Here is a 20,556-nt window from a genome sequence, read left to right on the forward strand (position 1 = left end):
TTTTAATACCAAACTACAAAAAAGAGGGATGCCAATAAATTTGATGTAAATTCATCTAAATTAGGAGTCCTACAACTCTGTATTCTACCCGACCCGAATTAACACGATTCATATCAAGCCTTGAGCCTTGTCAGCTTTCTACTTGTCTCCCACGGCCACCTATTCACCTGTGTAGCAAGTATAACAAGTTAACAAGTATAACCTTCCAAACAAAACATAAGCGATTGACATCCCGATACCACCCATGTCTCAAACCCTAATAACTCTTCTTCTTCCATCATCAATCAATTTCAATCGCCACACCCCAAAATCACCCTACCTCTCTTCAATCTCTAAAACCCATCAAAAATTCATATGTTCAAGTTCAAGAAATCCCAGAAAACCCATCAAAAAACTGAGTGATGCAAAACTAGCATCAGATTTTGCTGCAGAAGTTCAGAAACTAAACACCCAATTAGAAGAGAAAGAAAATGCCCTAATCAAAACCAAGGAAATGCTTTTCTCTGATTTATGCAAGTTTCTATCTTTAAATCCTGATGAATTCAAGAATCATTGGAAAAGGATGAACCCAGATGATAAATTGAATTTGGTTAAAGGGTTTGTTTCTAATTGGGGTTTGAATTTTCATCCATTATCTTCTAAATCTGTTAGAGATTTGGTCGAGGAATTTGTGATGAAGGATAATGTAGACGAGTTTGAAAACTGTGATTCGAGTTCTGGGTTTGGGGATGTTGTTAATTTTCCTAGATTGAAGAAATTAATCATGGGTGGTTAACTTTATTACTCCTTGAATTGTAATTAGTGGTAGGGTTTTAGTTTTAATGGTTTCGGTTACGAGGAATGTCTGAGTACGTTGAGCCTTGCTTATCTTTGGTTTCTGTTTTCTGTATGCTTATCCTGTATCAATGCATCATTACTGATTAACGCAATGTTGTTTGTTTCAATTCATTGATCGAGAAACTGATGCTATCCGACTTGGGACCTTATCCGATTAACCTGTTTGCTAGGTCTGATCGATTTGCTAGCAATGTCAAATTATTAATACTTGTTTCGGAACCAAATCTGATTGACAAGTTTCTTAGAATTTAATTCGGTTGACCTCTCTGTCATACCAAAGAATTATACCCCTCGCGCAACAAGAGTCGCTTCACCTGTTTGTTTCAAGGATTGGATGACCTTATAGGCAGTTGAGATTTGAGACCGACGTAATTAGTTCACTTGTTATGATTTTGGCATAATTATTGTTGGTCCCTTGCATCAAGCACACTTTGTGAACAGCTGTTTGGTCATCCTGTTCATGTCTCTCTTTCAAAATTATAACTTCCATTCAATAGTCTCAAGTCTCTCAACTACATCATTAAAAAGTGTCATTATCAAGTACTACATCAAAATTAATTTTATGGCCTTCTCAATCTTGTGATCACTAGGTTATAGATGGGCTAATTATCCTTAATTGTTTGGTTGACAATTCATAATCATAAAGTGCCAAGACTGACAAGTGACAACTATATTGATACATAGTGTCAAAATTAAGAATTTTCCGCATAATTCCAAGTTATTTTATATATGAGTCTTGCCGGTAGATGAATTAAAAAATTTGTAATAAAACTTGGAAATGTTCACGGCCTCTGATGTCGGATTAAGATAAACATAATAGGTTCATCTAGTCTATAAGTGATAAACAAAAAGAAAATGCACTTTCCGAGCACTGGCAGAGTAAGGGGTTTGTTAACGGCGGTCGCTCTCTAGCAATAAAATTTTAAATATCTTAGTTAAGTTGTTAAGTTATTCTATTACTAGTGTAGATCCCGTGCGTTGCACGGTTTATAGTCTTATTGTCTACATAATGTACTTGAATCTCACGATCCTCTTAAATATCGCTCACTTCTAGTAAAGGAATAATTATAAATTGTGAGATTATCCCCGTAAATTACAAATTTAGTGATTAAGTCCCATAAATTTGACAAAAAAGCGAAATCAAACTCATCAATTTTCAACCTAAATCGTATTATTAATCACTATATTTCTAAGTTCAGCATACCCTGAATAATTATTACAATTATAAAATTTTGTAACTAATTTATAAACATAATTTTTAGAATATAGTTAGTATATAAGTTTGTACTATTATTTTAATACAATCTTTATACATTTGAGAATACTTTATAACAAAAAACTCCAATTTTGTGTAACTCATGCAAGTATTTTTTATTAGATGTAAAATAAGTATTTATTTTTTAAATTTATAATAAAGCGTTATTATGTGCTAATAAATTGTATAAATACATATAAAATGAATGTTTTTAGAAGTAAATCTTGTGATTTTGGTTGAAAAAAAAAAAAATTGATTGAATTTCACTCATGCTCAAATTTACTATGGAGAAGTTATGCGAAGAAAATAGTTAACATATATGAGGTTGAATTTTGAGGTTGTGATTCTAGCGGTATATAGAAGCAAATATTTAAATAATTTGTATTTCACTGCACTTATCCATCGTACTTTACTGCACTTCAAATTAAACTAGTTTTATGCCCGTACAAAAAATGTACGGGTCGTAATAGCATGCGCTATCATTAGATACATGAGTATATAATTGAGTGTGATTAAGAGGTACGACAAATACATTAAGAGGTACGACAAAGTGTATTCTCAATAACATATTGAAAAACCGCCTCTCCAAAGTTTTTTTTATATTATTAATATATACTGTAATATATTACGTATTAAAAATTTGTTTCAAAATATGATCGGAACATTAAAACATTGACGTCATGACTCATGTGTCTCGAAATTTTAGTAAGTTTAATTAAGTGACGATACTATAAACAAATGTATCTAATAATAATATGGGCTAATTAAATTTATACATGACAAATTAAATACTCAAAACACAAATATTATATTTTGGATTAAAATTTTCATCAGTATTTAAAATATGGGCCAGACTTATTCCTTACTTTTAAAAAAAACTCGTCAAAATGGCCCATAGCTCGACCCAAGAAATTACAAACCATGCCCATTAACTCCTTACCCCATATAAATTTACCACCCTCCTCAAATCCTAACCCTAACATCTTACTACACCCTCACAGCCTCACTCTCCTCTCAGCTTCTTTCATTTCTCCTCTACACACCAAATCATGCATATACAATTGCCAACGGCCGAGTAACTCTAATTCTGTCTTCAAATCAACACTCAGGCGACTCTTCCATAAACAACAAATACCCATATAATTTCTCTCTTTCGTCTATCCTTTTTTTCCCCAAAGATTCTCGTTTTTATAAATTCCATTGTCATATAGCACTATATAAATTCATTTTTATCATTATTTTTCTGTTAAAAATGCTATACTTTTCAATTATGGTTCGATTTTTTAAAAATCAATAGACTATGTTTCGTAATTTGAGCCATTTTTTTTATTTTTTTTAATAAATATTACGGAGTATATAAGTTTTTATGTTCACTGGATCTTTAGTTTGTAGATCTACTGAATATAAGACAAATTGAATAAGAAAATTATTTATTTTGATGAGTATTTTATTTATTTTATCTTGACATAGTTTGATTGAAATTTCTAGGTCATTTTAATGTTGAATGACATTTTAAGTAAATAATTCGTTTTGAATTTCTGTCGAGGCAATATTTCTTCATTTCTTGTTTTGGTGTAAATCCAGTAAAAGAATAGGCAAATTATTTGTCTTAGACAAATTATCTACTTTGTTTTAACTACAAATTCCTGGGTTTAATAGATATTGTTTTTGTCAATTTTTTCATTTGCAGTTGATATCAAATTAATTCTGGAATCTTCTCCAATTAGGATTAATATAATCATAATGATATGATATAGTAGGGATAATATAAGGATATAAGGAAATTAAATCTGAAAATATGTGAAATGAGGAGAGAGAGTAATTAAATGTAAGGTTGAGGAGAGAAGGTAATTAAAAGATTTGTGCAAACGTGGGTATCTTTCTTCCCTTAAATCCTGCAGCCAATAAGAAGCTTTTAAAGGCTTCAGCTTTTATAGATAGGGGATTTAATGTTAAAATCAACATTGTTAATGTACAATATTAAGGTGTAGAAAAGAGAAAATTGAAATACTTTAATCTGAATAAGGTTGACAATTTAAATGAAAGTATGTTTGTCTGTACTTTGTTCATCATAGACATTACAAACGTGTAGGTTTAAGAGGTTAGAAAAGAGAAATTATTCGAATATGATTGAATAAAAGTATTTTTGTAAACTTGTTTACATAAAATAGTATTATATTATATCTTTACCTTTACTAAAGACAGAAAACTTAATAAATTTAAAATACAATTAAATTAGATACAAAATATGAGAAGATAACAATATATTTAAGATAAATTATATATGAGAAATTAGTCGAAAAAATATAAAACTATATAGAATTGATAATACTAATATTATATTTAAAGAACATACGACAAGTACATTAGAGCCTATATGTGTTGAAAATTTTAGCCCAACACACATCAAATCATAATATACTATAAGCGTTTTTCTCTCCTATACCCCTGAACTTTTCACTTTTCTAAGTTGTACCCTCGCGTATAAGAGATTACTAATTATACCCCTAAACTCAATTAGTTGTTCCCAACCATGCCCAAACTACCCTATTCCGTCAAATATTGACGTTAAGTGCCAACATGACACGCATGAGATTTCCAACATGGTTTTTCCTTTTTTTTTCCTCTAAACTTTTCCCTCCATTTTTTTCAATATTTTCCCTCTATAACTTCTCCATTATTTTCCTTATATAATACATTCATCCCTCAATCTTTATTTCATTAATCCTCCAATATTCTTAACCCTCTTTTTTTTTACCTTATTTTATTTTAATTATCCATCTCACCATTTTAATGTCTTCTTCATCTAACAATTGGAGAAGGAAGAAGACAGTACAAGTTTAATGCTTTGTTTATCAAGAACTAGCTACCTTTATGAAGTTTATCTTGATGTTTAATGCTTTATTTTTCATCTTTGTTGTACTAGTTGTGGTTATTAAAATGTAATGACAAAAAACTTGAAATTTAATTGAAAATAATAGTTTGTTGTTCCATTATTAAAAAGATGTACTGTTTTATTCAATTGAAGGTTTGCATCACTTAACCAAAAAAGGCGATGTTTACAAAAGATGCAATGGCTACCAAATATAGATGAAGAAGACCACATAATTAAAATGGTGAGATGAATAATTAAAAGAAAATAAGGTACAAAAAAAAGGAGGGTGAAGAATATTGGAGGATTAATGAAATAAAGATGGAGAAATGAATGTATTATATAATGGAAGTAATGGAGAAGTTATGAAGGGAAAGGATTGAAAAAAATGGAGGCAAGGTTTAGAGGAAAAAAGAGGAAAAAAGGAAAAAGCCATGTTGGAAATTTCATGCCTGCCATGTTGGCACTTAACGCCAACATTTGACGGAATAGGGTAGATTGGGTACGGTTGGGAACAACTAATTGAGCTTAGGGGTACAATTAGTAATATGTAATACGCGAGGGTACAACTTAAAAAAAGTGAAAAGTTCGAGGATACAAGAGAGAAAAACCCTATAATATAATATTTAAGAAATTATGTAGCTAGTATAAGTTTCTACAAATTAGAAGAAATTTATTTTCAGCTAGCATGTGTAATAGGTTTGCATTTTTAAGGAATCATAAATGTTGGGTTTAAATTAAGGAAAGTTTCACTTGATCGAAAAATTTGAGCATGAGTTATTCTTATAGTTAAAAGGAAACTAGTATACACCCCGTGTAATGTATACACGGTATTTATAGAGTTTCATTTATTTTTCTTGTTTCTAGCTACTCATTGTATTTTGATTAAAGAAAAAAAATTAAATCCTAAGAAGTAATGAAATTAGTATTTTTTTGAAAGCTTTTTTTTTTTTTTTTTTTTTTTTACCGAGAAATTAATGATGTCAATTTACAAATATTTACTAATAACATATTTTTTATCCGTAACTTTTTATCATAAAAAGTCAATGAATTTTTAACAAATATTTACTAATAATATATTTTTTAGCAGCAACTTTTTATCATAAAAAGTCAATGAATTTTTATAATAAAGTTCTTTAAAAAAAAGAAACTTTTTTTATCATAGAAAGATCGGAGATAAATTTGTGCATAATGTGATTTATTGAATGTTATAAATATTTAAATACAAAATATTATGTCCATTTATAACCTATCATGTCCATACCTATAGTATATGCTAAAAATACCAAGCACGATTTTAGAAAATATGTTTTAGGCGGGAAAAGTTGAAGTTTCGCCTATTCATTTAGTAAATAGGGGATGACTACATTATGACGGAGTAATTTCCAATATTTTTCTACTTCGTATCTTTTTTTTTTTTTTTCAATCCAAACTTTAATCTTGCTCTACTTGCTTATATTGTCTATCTTCACAAATTCGCATTTAATTCGGAATGAGTATCATACCTTATATGTAAGACAAAAACAAAATGCATATGAGAAAATAATATATTTGTCTTATATAAATAAGTGATATGATTGGTTCGTCGGTTTAGTTACTCGTCGTCAAAAGTTACCTTGACCAAAACAATATTTATAACTTCACAAACTACTCTACTCTTAGTAAAAAGGTAAGTAAAGGCCGGATCCCAAGGGACGGGTATTGATGTAGGATTTTCAATTGCAATTGGTTGTGTCTAAGGGTGTCACAATTTGGGTTGAGATAGGAGATCGACTGAACTAATCAACAATGTAAATAAAGTAATGAAAACAAGCAAAATGATTAAAATAAGATGTAAACAATTGATTAAAAGCATTAGGGTGTCATGGGTTCATAGGGGATTCATGGGATTTGATTATACTAACATATTTTCTACTAGATGCAAGCACTTATTGTTGTGATAGGATCGAGTTAGTGTATATCTTACAATCCCTAAGAAGGTTTGGGTCCCGGAGCCAAATCGATTAGATTGTACAACACCTACAAGTCGATTTAATCCTTCCTATCCAACTATATGCACGGTCTAATGAGACTCGAGTTGGTTTATGTCTTACAAGTCTCATTGAAAAGGTAAGTGATGGGTAAAAAATGCAAGGATTCATAGGCTCGCATTTCATCAAACATAACATGTGCATAAGTTGGAATCACAACAAGCAAGCAAATTAATTATGAAAACATATTAGATTAAGCATGAATCAATCCCCATGTTGGTTTCCCCTAATTCCCCATTAACCCTAGTTAAGAAAACTACTCACTCATGATCAAGTTTAACATGCTAACAAGGTTGTCAATCATATTAACAAGGCAAAACATGATGAATGAATGAAAATGGTTAACAATAATTAAAGCAAGGATTAAGAGAATTATACCTATGGAGATTCCAAAATAATAATGCAAAGAGTAATAGAAGTACTTGATGATTGATGGAAGGTTGTCAATCTCCCAATAAACCCAAATAATCTTCTAATTACCCAAAATAAATGATGAACAATAGAGAAATTAAGGAAAGATTAAGGAATGAGATTTGTATTAATACTAAATTAAGAGTTGATTACAAGATTAAGATAAGATTAAGATAAGATTAAGATTGTATTAAGATGACATGATAATCTAGGTAGTATAAAGGGGTATTTATACTAAAAATTAGGTACAAAGATTAGGGTTACTAAGGGCTTAAATGACTATTAAGACCCTTAAGAAAAGTTGAGGAAGTGCTCCTCTCCAAGGAGATGCGCATCTCCGTTGTGCTAGTCCCACGAAGATATGCTCGTCCCGAGCGTCTAGGAAGGTGGCACGGTGGAGTCTGTCAGGAGATCCGAGCGGATCATGGGAGAGACGCTCGGATTGCTTGGCTTTAAGACGAGCGTCTTGGCATCGGGACGCTCAGATTGCTGGGCAGGGAGACGCTCGGATTGGCTGCAATCCGCTCGGATTGTGAGACAGGCACTTCTCTTTTCTTCTTTCCTCAACAATCCGCGGGGATCTTGTTGAGGATGCAAGGATCCTTTCATCATTGCCCAATCTACTTTGTTATCTACATAGGCCTTCTAGTATCGTCTTTCCTTTGATGCTTGGTCATTGAATGCGATCAATTTAGCTCCATTTCGCCATGAAAATGCAAAGTTTGCACTCCTCTCCTACCAAGGAAACAAAACCTCAAAGAATATGCAAAATGGGAAACTAAAGATAGTAAATGACCCAATTATGCACTATAAAGAATAGGAACGAGGCTAATTCGGGGACTAAATGTGCTCAAATATGAGTCACATCAATGATACTTGACTCGTCTTAAGCTTAAGACGGATAATGCTGTCTTAAGAGAGACGAGCAGATAAAAGCATTCGCCGCCATTATAAAAGTTCGTTTTTTTTTTCTAATTTCACCATTGTAAATTATTTTTTCTATTACGACCACTCAAGAATATGTATTATTATACTTACTGCCATTTCCAAACTTTTAACCTGCTATTCCAGGTATTTTCTGTCTTTATACCTTTTCCTTTAATTAAAAAATAAATTATCAAATAATACTCTCTGTCTTTCTTTTTTTTTTGCCAGTTTTTTAGATATTAAGTCGTCTATATGGTTGCGCTATACTTTCAAATAAAACGAGAATCGAAACACCAAAGTGATGAATATTAAGCTAATATCTTGTGAGTTGTCGAAAGTATTCCCAATCTAAGTATTTTTTGCGACATAATATAGCATGGTTCAGTTGTTAGCTTTTCGATGTTTTTCAAAATCAAAATTTAGTTTTTGAATATATACAAAAGACCTGCATTTGAGACATTTCCCAATTTGTACACTTCCCAAATATTAAAATGTAAGCAAAGATGATTTCTAAATAAATTTATTGAAAGACTTGTCGAGATTAAGCATCTGACCAGAAGCAGCCTCAAGAAGCAGCCTCAAAACATTGAAAAATATCCCGCAAAACCTCGAAAGATGAAGGAGTTGCTTTGCAACATATGAAAGCATCATCTGCATAAAAAAGATGCGAGAGGGGAGGAGCATACCGAGAGATCTTGAGCCCATGGATTTGATGTTGAGACTCAGCTTTCCGTAATTGACAAGACAAAATCTCCATACACATAATAAACAAATAAGGAGACAGTGGATCACCTTGGCGCAGGCCACAAGTAGGATGAAAAGAAGCAAAAGGTTCACCATTAATCATAACACTGTAATTGCCCTTGGAAATACATTCCCAGATAAGATTGCGCCATATCGGAGGAAACCCGAAACGTTCTAAATCCGACATAAGGAATTGCCAAGAAACACGATCAAAGGCCTTATGCATATCGAGTTTAAGCACAGAATAACAATTCGTGCCTTTCTTAGTCTTGTTTAGGTAATGCATTACCTCATGGGCAATGAGGCAGCCATCAGAAATAAGTCGGTCAGGAACAAAAGCTTGTTGAGAATCAAAAATAAGGGAAGGAATTACCAATTTAAGACGGTTATCGAGACAATTGGAAGCCAGACGGTAGACAATATTGCACAGGCTAATAGGGCGATACTGCGAAACTAATTCCGGTTTATCGACCTTTGGTATAAGAACTATAAGTGTGTTGTTCCACTCCTTTAACATTACGCCGGAGTTTAGAAATCGTAAAATAGCCGAAGTAACCAGCTGATCAATTTATGGCCAAAAGGTCTTTAATTTTTTGGTGTAATACTGTCTGGGCCAGGAGATTTCGATCCTTCCATACCACGGAGTGCACGAAGAATATCCTGTTCCGAGAAAGGAGCTTGTAACACCGAGCACTCTACAAGTCCTAGTCTGGGCAAGTTTAAGCCAGAAAGCAGAGGATGGATAAATCCAAGAGGAGCAGCAGAATCTTGAGTAGGGTCACGGCATAGCAAACCCTTGAAGTAAGTAAGTATTTCAGAAGTAATAGAATCCGGGGAGTGTAACCATTCTCCACTAGCAGAGCGAAGAGCGAGGATACGGTGCTTTGTCGCGCGTTGTTTCACCCTGCTGAAAATAAAACGGGTAGGAAAACCATCCAAAACCTCAGAGGTTATGTTAGAGCGTTGGACCCACTATTGTCGTTGGGCTCGCAAAAGTTGCAAACGAGAGGAACGAAGCTATAGGAAAGCTATAGCCGATTGATCATCAACGATTTGTGATGCAGTCATGTCTAAGTCAGCCTCGATATCAGACCAGTTTATCCCATAAGAAATACGATGATTAAGTACCCATTGCAGAATGGAGCGGCGAACAGTGGCCAGCTTACGCGACAGCACAAACATCGAGGAACCAAAGAAAGGGGTATCCCAAACGTTAGATATAAATGAAATAATTTTTTTCGTTTTTATCGTTTACTTGTAAGTAAAAAGAATAAATTAAATTGAGAGCGGATTCTCTGTCCCATTTTATGTCTCATCTTGTGTCCCACTATACTCACCTTGTGACACATCATTAGTTTAAGAGAATTTGCTATCAATCTTATCATATGAATGATGATGTGCTGCAACATAAAGACAATAAGACAGAAGATGGGACACAAAAGTGGGACAGGTGATCTCAACTCGAATAAATTACCTACAATAGGAGATTAAAAGTTGGAGAAGTGGCAATTAGTATATTAACATATATTCTTGAGTGGTAAAAATAGAAAAGAAAAAAAGTTTACACTCACAATTTTAGAAAAATCTAATTTTTAAGATGTCAATGAGTGTTTTACACAAATTCTTAGTTAATACGGCCACTATTCGTCTTAAGTTTAAGACGGGTCAAATACATACCAAATTGCCCCACTAATTGCCTAGAAAATGCTAAAACTTTTGTCTTTTACTACCCCACTTGATTCTATTTGACCCGTCTTAACCTTAAGACGAATATATCCGTCTTAAACAAGAATTAGAGCAATAGCAATAGTGGTTCTTATTCTTGGGGTCTTCAATAAGAACTCCAAATTATAAAGTTCCTCTATTGCAACTAAAAGTTGTTCTTAAAATAAAGAACCAAGTTCTAAAATAAGAACTTAGTTTGTTACATATTGGAATTTGAGGACCAATAAATATGACTTTGAAAATTGTAAAAGGCCAATTACATATAATCTATTTTTAATCTAAGAACTTTATATAAATGTAATCTATTGTAAACAAAAGTTCTTAAACATTGAAATTACTAAAATATGACATGGCAAAAGAAGAACTTTATATAAAATTCTTCTATTACTATTGCTCTTATTGAGTGTTTTATCTCTAAAAGAGACTTACGGATCTTAGAGTTATTCCCATTTTGGCCTTGGGATTACTGTTCATTCTGTGTAAGTAAGGCCCTGTTCTTTTTGGCTTTTTAGAGCTGAAATGAACTGAGTTGACCTGAATGGAGCTGAACTGAACTGAATTGAGCTGAACTGAACTGAATGAAGCTGAGCTGAACTGAATTGAGCTGAATAGAGCTGAGTTGAACTGAACTAAACTGAATGGAGCTGAGCTGAACTGAACTAAGCTGATCGGAGCTGAATTGAACTGAAATAATATTAATATAATATTAATATTAATACTAAATATAATAATAATAATAATAGTAGTAGTAATTATTATTATTATTATTATTATTATTATTATTATTATTAGAAGAAGAAGAAGAAGAAGAAGAAGAAGATTAATAATAATAATAATAATAATAATAATAATAATAATAATAATATTAATATTAATATTAATATTAATATTAATATTAATACTAGTAATTATACTAATTTGAATGATTAACTAGGTAGCCACCATGAATCACGGTTCACCATCAATCTAATTAGGTGAAATAATGGAGCACCGATTTGCTAGATTTATGTTCAAAGTCTAGCCGTTTATCATTCTAATTTGACTGGTTAGGTAGCCATCACAAAGCACCAACAATCCTAATTTAATTAATTAGATAAATAAAAATTGACATACCCTAATTTCATCTTTAACAAATAAATAAAATTTGGTTGATTAATTAAAACTCAACAAATAATATTAATAATTGATAACAAGTAAATTAATTTATTATTTAATAATTTAGAATCCATCTTATAAGTTTTAAGTCATTTGAGCAATTAAATTAAGTTTTAGGGAAAAATATTGATTTAAGATTTAACTTGGTTTAGTTTTAGATGAAAAGGGTACAAAATAGAACGTTATGAAAAAGTGTATGTGAAAGAGTAAAGTTCGTATATGAAAAAATAATTAGGTATTAATAATAGTAATATTAAAATTAACAATGTTATTAATAATATTATTATTAATTAATATTCATATTCATATTCATATTAATAATAATAATAGTAATAGTATTAACTATATTAATATGAATATTATTGATTTTAATAATCATAATATTCATAATAATAACAATAATGAGGATGATTAATTAATAAGAAATTAATGATGATGATGATAATAATAATAAATTAATGATGATAATAATAATAAGATTTCGGATCATATGAGAATGGCACAAGCGTGAGAACCGTGAGAACGCGCGTCAGTCGTTGGATCTTGTCTGACGCGGCTAATCTAAGGGCCTATAACGCGCGCTGCTTTACCAAAACTTGAGGGCTTTGTCTTTCTTTTTCACTGAAATCTACCTCGCGCTTCTTCGTTAAGCTTTCAACCATGGATTCCGACCTTCTTTGTTAAGCTTTCAACTATTTCTCTCTCCTTATTCTCTGTGGAGTTGCATTTTCGTCTTTCTGTTGGATTTTCTCTTACCTATTTCGTCATGAAGGTGAGTATTGTTTAGCTTCAAGCTTTTCTTGATTTCGTCGTTAATTTTGTAACTCTCTACCGTAATCTAAAATAATGTTTCTTATGTTCATTTTGCCGGATTATTTATTTTATTGATGAATTTTGAGTTCAGTATTGTTTTTAAAATCGAAATTTGTGTTTTCATTTGCATGCTATCGGAATTTGTATTTGTCGCATTGTTTGTTGATTTCGTAACTTGCTTATACATTTCGATTTGTTTGTTGTTCTTAAGTTTTATCTAATTTGTGCTTTTTTGAATTTTTGTTGAATTTAAAGTACTTTTAACGTAAGTAGCATCAATTGAAGACCACATGCAAAAGGTCATAATTGAGTGCACATTATTGTTGTAGATCATGTACATTTCAATAAAAAGCGATAGGACATTTCTTCGTGAAACGTGTACAACACAATGAACCGATTAATATTACATGCAAAACTACTTTCGTTATTGAAGCGCAAAGGCGATCCTGGAACCATTACACGCCGTATTTCTCGAGGTTGAACAACCTCGGTCCCTCTTGTTGATGATCCTACTCCAACGTTCTCCCGTATTACCACCCGGATGTCACCTAAAAGTTTTGTTGATGTCCTTCGATACCTTGATTACAACCAATGGTGTGCTCTGGAAGAGATTGGTTTTTCTTCATTGTTTTGGCTAAGGGTTACAAGGCTTCCTTTACGCCTTGGTTATTGGTTAATTGAGAACTACAACCCGTATTCGGATTTCATCATTCTACATGATAAACAGCGCTTTCGTGTTTTTCGCTTCTTGTATTCATGATCTTTGTTGGCCTCCCAATTGGAGGAAAACCTGTTTTACTTTCATGCTGTAGTGATGAAGATGCAGAATGTGATGCGTTTTACGCGCATTGGAAAGCTCAATTTCATGTTGATGGTCAAGTGGATATCAAGACCCTTGCAGAGCATATTATTTGTCATGATGATTACAGTGATCAATTTAAGATTAATTTTGTGGTGCTTCTTTGTGTCTTTGTTAATGCGCAACAATCGAAGCCGTTCGTCAATCACCATGTACTAAAATCGCCGAGGAATGTGTCTGCCATTGGTCAGCTTGATTGGTGTCAATTTGTCATGGAGAGTTTGCGGTATAACACAAAGGATTGGGTCAAGAAGGGGAAGAAGAATCACTTTGGTGGACCTCTCCTGTTTCTAATGGTACAAATCTTATGCGTTACATTTATTGTTAGTTATTATGGTTTTAAAACCTGCCATTTTCGATTATAATCCTGTTTTTACTTGCGAGCTTGTTTATGTTGACCGTGTTGTCCATGAAAAACGATTCGTAGAAAGAGATTACTATACTCTTTTGAATTGGACATCTGCTGCACTTTTCTCAAGGGAAAAGCAGGAGATGGAAGCTGGTCAGTTTGGTCTTGGTCGTGTAAAAGGTCGATTGATGGAAAGAATTAGATTTTCTAATCCATGTAGACAAGTGGTTGAAAAAGTGCGGAGAGTGTCGAGGGATGTTAGTGCGATACAAAATCTCCAATTTCATACTCGTCTCGGAGGTATATCCATTTATTCTTGAAGTATTCACTATTCCTTTTCAAGATTCACTTTGAAATATTTTCTTTGTACCTTCATAGTACTAAAGATGTACCTTCATAGTACTAAATATGTACCTTCATACTGTGCCTTGTCCAGGAGTTTGCAGATGACTACACTTTGCTTGACAAAGAAAGAGAGTCATGGAAGATATGGTTGTGTTAGATGAGAAATACGCGGTTGGTTTGCAATGTTTCCCAGGTGAAGAGTGTGTCAAACAGGCCCATTCGGCAACTGAATTTGTATATTTGACATATGGTGGTGGTACCGAAGATGTGTCGTGTGCACCGCCGTGGGAATCCAGCACACTAGATGAGGATGAACAGTTTATTCTTTGTAGCAAATGCGGGTGAGAAAGCGTACAAATTGAAACTTGCTCGTGCTAAACACAGAGAACAATGTGCTAAGTGGAGAAATTCATTTGTACACATCCTTTGGTGAATTTTCGTTCGATTTAGGGTTGGAGAAAGACTTTCTTTGAGAGTGAGGCAAGGTTAGCGCACTAAAGGGGTTAAACGGGATTGCCGTGTCACTTTGGTGAATCTTCTTCAGCTACCAAAAGGGTTCATTTCATGGCAAGTCCTTCTTATATACCTCTATCCAGCAACAAGCAACAGTCATCTCGTTTTGATCCGTTGTTTTCTGCTATCCAAGATGACACCAATGTGTTAACGCCTCTTACTGCGGTTCACCTTCAAGTGGCTGATTATGTTTTCAGTGACCGGGGCATTAACAATCGTCGTTCCAGGTAATCTAAAATGTGAACTTGTTAAATTAACATTTTGTGAATGTCATTTTCTTGTTTCACACCGACAAGTAATTTGTTATATTTTTTGCTCTAGTGAGCACTTATATTCGTACAAGACTTATTTTGCAACGCGAATGCATTTGTGGTCATTAAAGCCGTCGAACATGTTTGAGTGTTGTCATTGATTCTTTGGTCATCATATTTGAATTGTAAAGAGGAAGAAAACAATCTTGGTACTCCGAAGCGGTTCTTTTTTACCACGCTTGTGCATGTAAGTACATTTACATACACTCTTAAATGCTGTGTGTAATATGTATTTTGAAATATTGTACTTCCCTCTTTCGTTACTTTCCCATGCAGTCTGTATTAGCGAAACCCAGCCCAGGTTTAAGTGATGAAAAAATTTATGAATTATTCGAGGCTCGTGCAAACATGGAGTTGCAGCTTTTTAGGGAATAGAAATAGCTTCTATCGCACTCGTAAGTTGTTATTGTTTGCTTGACATACTTTGCAATTTTCTTTGCCATTGTTGTATTGCATTTTAAAAAAATTGAGACATACTATTATCGCATAAGTTCTTTCTTTTTTAGATTAATTCCAACTACTAAACTCATTTGAACCTCAACTTGTATATACCCATTTTATATTAAAAATATTCAGATTAGGCCAAAGTAGGATAAATGGCCATTTAACACAATGTTAATGCTATAATTTCTCAATGTACTTTCTAAACGTCCTAAATGTACTTTTAAAATATTTACAATGTTAATGTTGTAATTTCTCAATGTGGGGAATATCTTATATGCATGAGCAGTTGCAACTATATGCACACGTTGGGAACATAGACCATGATTCATACTATCATTCCATGTCTACATTCTGCTTTTGTTTTATTTTTTGCTTGAGTCAAAGGGAATTTTCTTTGCGTTTGTATTAAATAAGGTCACTTTATATTGCAATGTCCTGTTCTCATTTTTTACATGTGCCTCATGATTAGTTAAAATGTACCCTTTGAAGAGTTTGACTGTACTTATGGTTGTACGTCATTTGTTTTGTAATTTCAGTTTTTTTTCCCAATTGTACACGAGAAACACTTTTTCGTATACGTGGTTGACACAGTGAGGAAGCGTTTCGTCATTCTTGACAACTCACTCTCAGATGAAGATGCCATCAAGAAATATGGTGTATCTCCATTGTTAACAGTATGTTTGAATTTGACACATTTTTGTTGTTCTATTGACTTTTGACTATTAGTCACGCTTAACACTGGTTTACAATATTTTGTCATAGATTGATGCTTTTGGAAGATTTTTGGGTGAGAACCCAAAAACTTCTGACTCTAGCAACATTGTGTTGGCTATGGATCCCATTGTTGCAAAGCTTAGTTGGAGAAATAACTACAATGTTGATGACTGTGGTATATACACAATGAGACACATGGAAACATTTATGGGATTAATCTCTTGGAAATGTGGCCAGATGAAAAATGATGTGAGTGTTGGTTCTTATTTTAAAGAAATTCATGTTGATTGTGTTTTGCCTATCTTGTTAATTGTTGACTTGCTTTTTTGCGGCGGAGCGTGCTTAAAGTGTTACGATACAAATATCTATGCACATTACTTATGTTCGAGCACAACGATTGCCATGAAGCTGTCTTTGATCATGCGAAGAAGGGTCATTTCTCTAAAGCTAGTGATTACATTTAATGTTCGGATATTATTTACGCAAAGTATGTTAGAATTTGTCGATGACATCATTGTTCATGTAGTATGATGTTTTAAATTCTAGTGTACGTTAGTATGTGTAATGATTTGTAATTGCATAAGCAAAATGTTGAATTTGTGAACCAATGTTTTGTTGCACTTAATTAAAGTACTTTTTGTCTATTTTTGGCGTGCTGTTTACTTGAACGTTATTATCTCCTTGAATAGCGATTTGAATTAGCAAAATAATATAATGTACATTTCAGGTCTACTTTTAAATTTCTTAGAAAAAGCAGTACATGCACATTATAAACATACATAATGGACATTTGAATTAAATTGAAAGCACATTTATTACTATTATACATTGAAAACAGGGAAATAGGTCTAAAATCACTTCAAAGATCTATCTATAACGACATCATAATCTAAGTATATGAATGAACTTTTGAAGTTTTCTATCTTATTAAACGATCACATGCATTACAATTTAATTAATATTTCATGTTCTTTTTAAAATAATTTAATGTACCTTTAAATATAATATAATGTACATTTTCCAAAAAGTGCTTAATGATATTTTAGTTGCACCTAATTATCAAAAAATGCACATTATGAATATAGATTATGGACATTTAGAACTTTTAGAAAATACATTGACAAATTATAACATTACCATTGTGTTAAATGGCCATATATCCTAATTTGACCTAATCTGAAGTTTTAAATTATAAAATGGGTATATAAAAGTAGAGTATCAAATGAATGGTTCTAGTAGTTGGAATAAACAAAAAAAGAAAAATAAAATAAAAAATGGACTTGCGAAATTATAGTATGACCCAATTTTTTTAAAAAAAACCGCCACTTTAAACTTCTTCTCTTTAATATCTTATGTATTACTTTTTGATAAACCTGTCAATTAAATTGTACCTGCACGTTTTCTCATTCTCAGATCGTTCATTTACTCTTATCGCTCTCTATCGGAATGAAGGTTATACTCTTTGCCTTTAATTATTTGCTAAAAACAACTGTGTTTCCTTTTCATCTGCTTCGAATTTAACATAGTTTCCTTAGCTGTTAATGTTCGAAGATGTTCATTATAAATTAGTCCTACTATTATTTCTCAGGTTCATCAATATGTCTAAATTTATACGTATTGTTTCCTAATGATTTTGATGTACTTTGCTATGGCTTAATATTTTTAAATGTTTAGGATGTATTTTCTTCATGTACTTTTTTAATGTTTAGCATTTACTTTACGGATACGTGTCCTTCATATCAATATGTCGGAATTTATACGAATTGTTTGCTAATGATTTTGATGTAGTTTGTTACTAATGTTTAGCATTTACTTTACGGATACATGTGCTTCATATTAATATGTTGGAATTTGTACACATTATTTCCTAATAATTTTGATGTTCTTTGCTATGGCTTAATATTTAGGATGTATTTTCTTCATGTACTTTCTTAATGTTTAGCATGTTCTTTCGGATATCCGTATTTTTAGAGGCTTTATGTTTTCTGTCTTATATTTTTTCTCTCTTTTTATTTTTTAAAAAAAACAACATTTAAAATCGAAGAACACGATGTCACTATGGTTGTGCAAATCGGTCCGATTCACCTACGGTTTGTCAACCTCCATCAAGATTCAACACAGACTCTTCTTCTGCTGAGATAATTGAAGTTTCTGACGGTCCTACAATGGGAGTAGTACATCATCCTAGCATTTGTCATACTTTACAAACAGTTGACAAAAAAAAAAATTCTTGTTGCGATAATTGATGTTGTTGAAATGACCCTACAATAGACGAGATTGTTAGTCGTCCTAGAGTTCGCCGCACTTCGTGTAGCATCTTAAAAAACTCCTCTTATCCTTTGTTGATTGATGTTCCTGATAGCCCCATTGAAGATGGGATTGTTGATCCATCTTTAATCGGCCACGCATTAAGCAGATTGTGAGGGACAAACATGACATTGTTAGGGCTACCTTAGGAACAAAGCATGTGCGAAGTGCCACCGATAGAAATTCTTGCTCATTTAACTGAAACACCAATTCAAACGTCATATAAAACAGACCAGGTTTTCAACAAACGACCCATACGCTAGCAAACACATAGCGGCTCTTCGTAAAGTGAGAAAATTAATTCTTTGAACGGAATAAGGATGCGCCTACAAATTTCTTTGTGTCATTCGGTTTAGGTGTGTTCCCGAGAAGATGAGGACTCTTTGTTTATGCAGCACCGAGAGCGGGGTAAAAAAAGAAAGAAATTGTCTGCGATCGTCCATCTTTATATCCAAAAAGGGGAATCAATATCATTTTAGTAAGAGTCCTTCTGTGAACCTCTCCTTGATGCTATTGACGACACGAATCCCTTCATACCTTTGACATCAATGCAATATCAGATTTCAAATTATGTGTTCACTTTGCCACGGCTCTGTGGATAACGAGTTAGTAATTACATACAATGATTAAATATTTTATATTCATTTACATAGTTCATCTTTACATATCTGCTGCTAATCATAATTCTATTTCTTGTTTTTGTGCGATGAATACGTTATTTGAGTTCAAAAATAATGTCCTTGGTTGGGATCAACTGTTGTCATTAAAACCGTATCACTATATCTCAAGCTTTGTCATAGATTCTTGGTCGGCATATCTAAACTACAAAGAAAAGGATGGGAATCCAACCAATCCCACACGATTCTTTTTTAGTACACTTACATATGTAAGTTTGGTCATTGTTTTCACGTGTTTCAGTTTACTATTTCCAACATTTTCACATTACTAAAATTTTATCTTCATTGTGCAGTTGTTATTAATGAAGAACACAGGTGCTTCTATTGATGATCATCGTTACAAACCTTTCAAGCGCCGCATCGAAGTAGAATTAAATGAGTTTGAGTGGATTAATCTTCTATCCATTGAACTAGTGAGTCCCTCACTTCATTTAGTAATTGAAATTAAATTCAGATATTCTGTAGTAGTCTATTTAAATAGAAGTCGGTGAATGTCTTGTCAAAGTTTTCAAAATGTGCTATTACTTAACATGAAATTAACCTTTATTTGTCAGTGACCTTACAATTGTTTCTTTCCCTGATGCTAGTTCTTCTTCCCTATTGCTCTTGAGAATCATTTTGTGTTGTACGTTTTCGACACGCCAAGGAAATGTCTCATTATTCTTGACAACCGCATTAGAAGGGGGAGTGTCTTAGAAGAGTATGGTGATAGTGTACTTGAATTGGTAAATTTACATTCTCCTCAACTATGAATTATTATCGTTCACTTGTATTGGTAAATTCATGTATATTATGGTTCATCTCGTCTAATTTTTATTATTGTGTTACAGGGTGATGCTTTTGCACGGTTTTTGGGTGAAAATCAATCAACTATGGAGAAAAGTAATATAGTAATGGGCATGGATCCTACAATAGCAATGCTTCCATGGAGAAATAACGAGAAATATTTTTTTGTGGTATTTACACCATGAGGCACATGGAAACATTTATGGGAATAGCCACTTGGGACAGTGGACTGTCCAAAATTGATGTGAGTTTTACATTTTAATTGTAACTTATTTAGAACAAATCAATGTTATTTTGTTGGTTATTAAATTCTAATTTCATGTTTTTTTTTTTTTTTTTTTTTGCAGATGAGATCGTTGACAATCGAGATTCAAGTACCTATGCACGCTACTAACATTTGAGCACAACAAACATCGTAATAAACATTATTAGACATGCATTAGCATGTAACGACATTCACAAATAGTTCTTGAATATGATTT

At 32.6% G+C, this 20,556-nt stretch overlaps 1 protein-coding gene across 1 annotated transcript; it reads left to right on the forward strand.

Annotated features, from left to right (window-relative positions):
* Positions 1 to 244: 244 nt before the first annotated feature.
* LOC141600926 (uncharacterized) lies at positions 245 to 775 on the forward strand. The gene has a single exon (XM_074421183.1). The coding sequence runs from the start codon at positions 245 to 247 to the stop codon at positions 773 to 775; it is 531 nt and encodes a 176-aa protein (XP_074277284.1).
* Positions 776 to 20,556: the final 19,781 nt, after the last annotated feature.

This window comes from Silene latifolia, chromosome 9 (genome assembly GCF_048544455.1).
Source record: "Silene latifolia isolate original U9 population chromosome 9, ASM4854445v1, whole genome shotgun sequence".
Lineage (NCBI taxonomy): Eukaryota > Viridiplantae > Streptophyta > Magnoliopsida > Caryophyllales > Caryophyllaceae > Silene > Silene latifolia.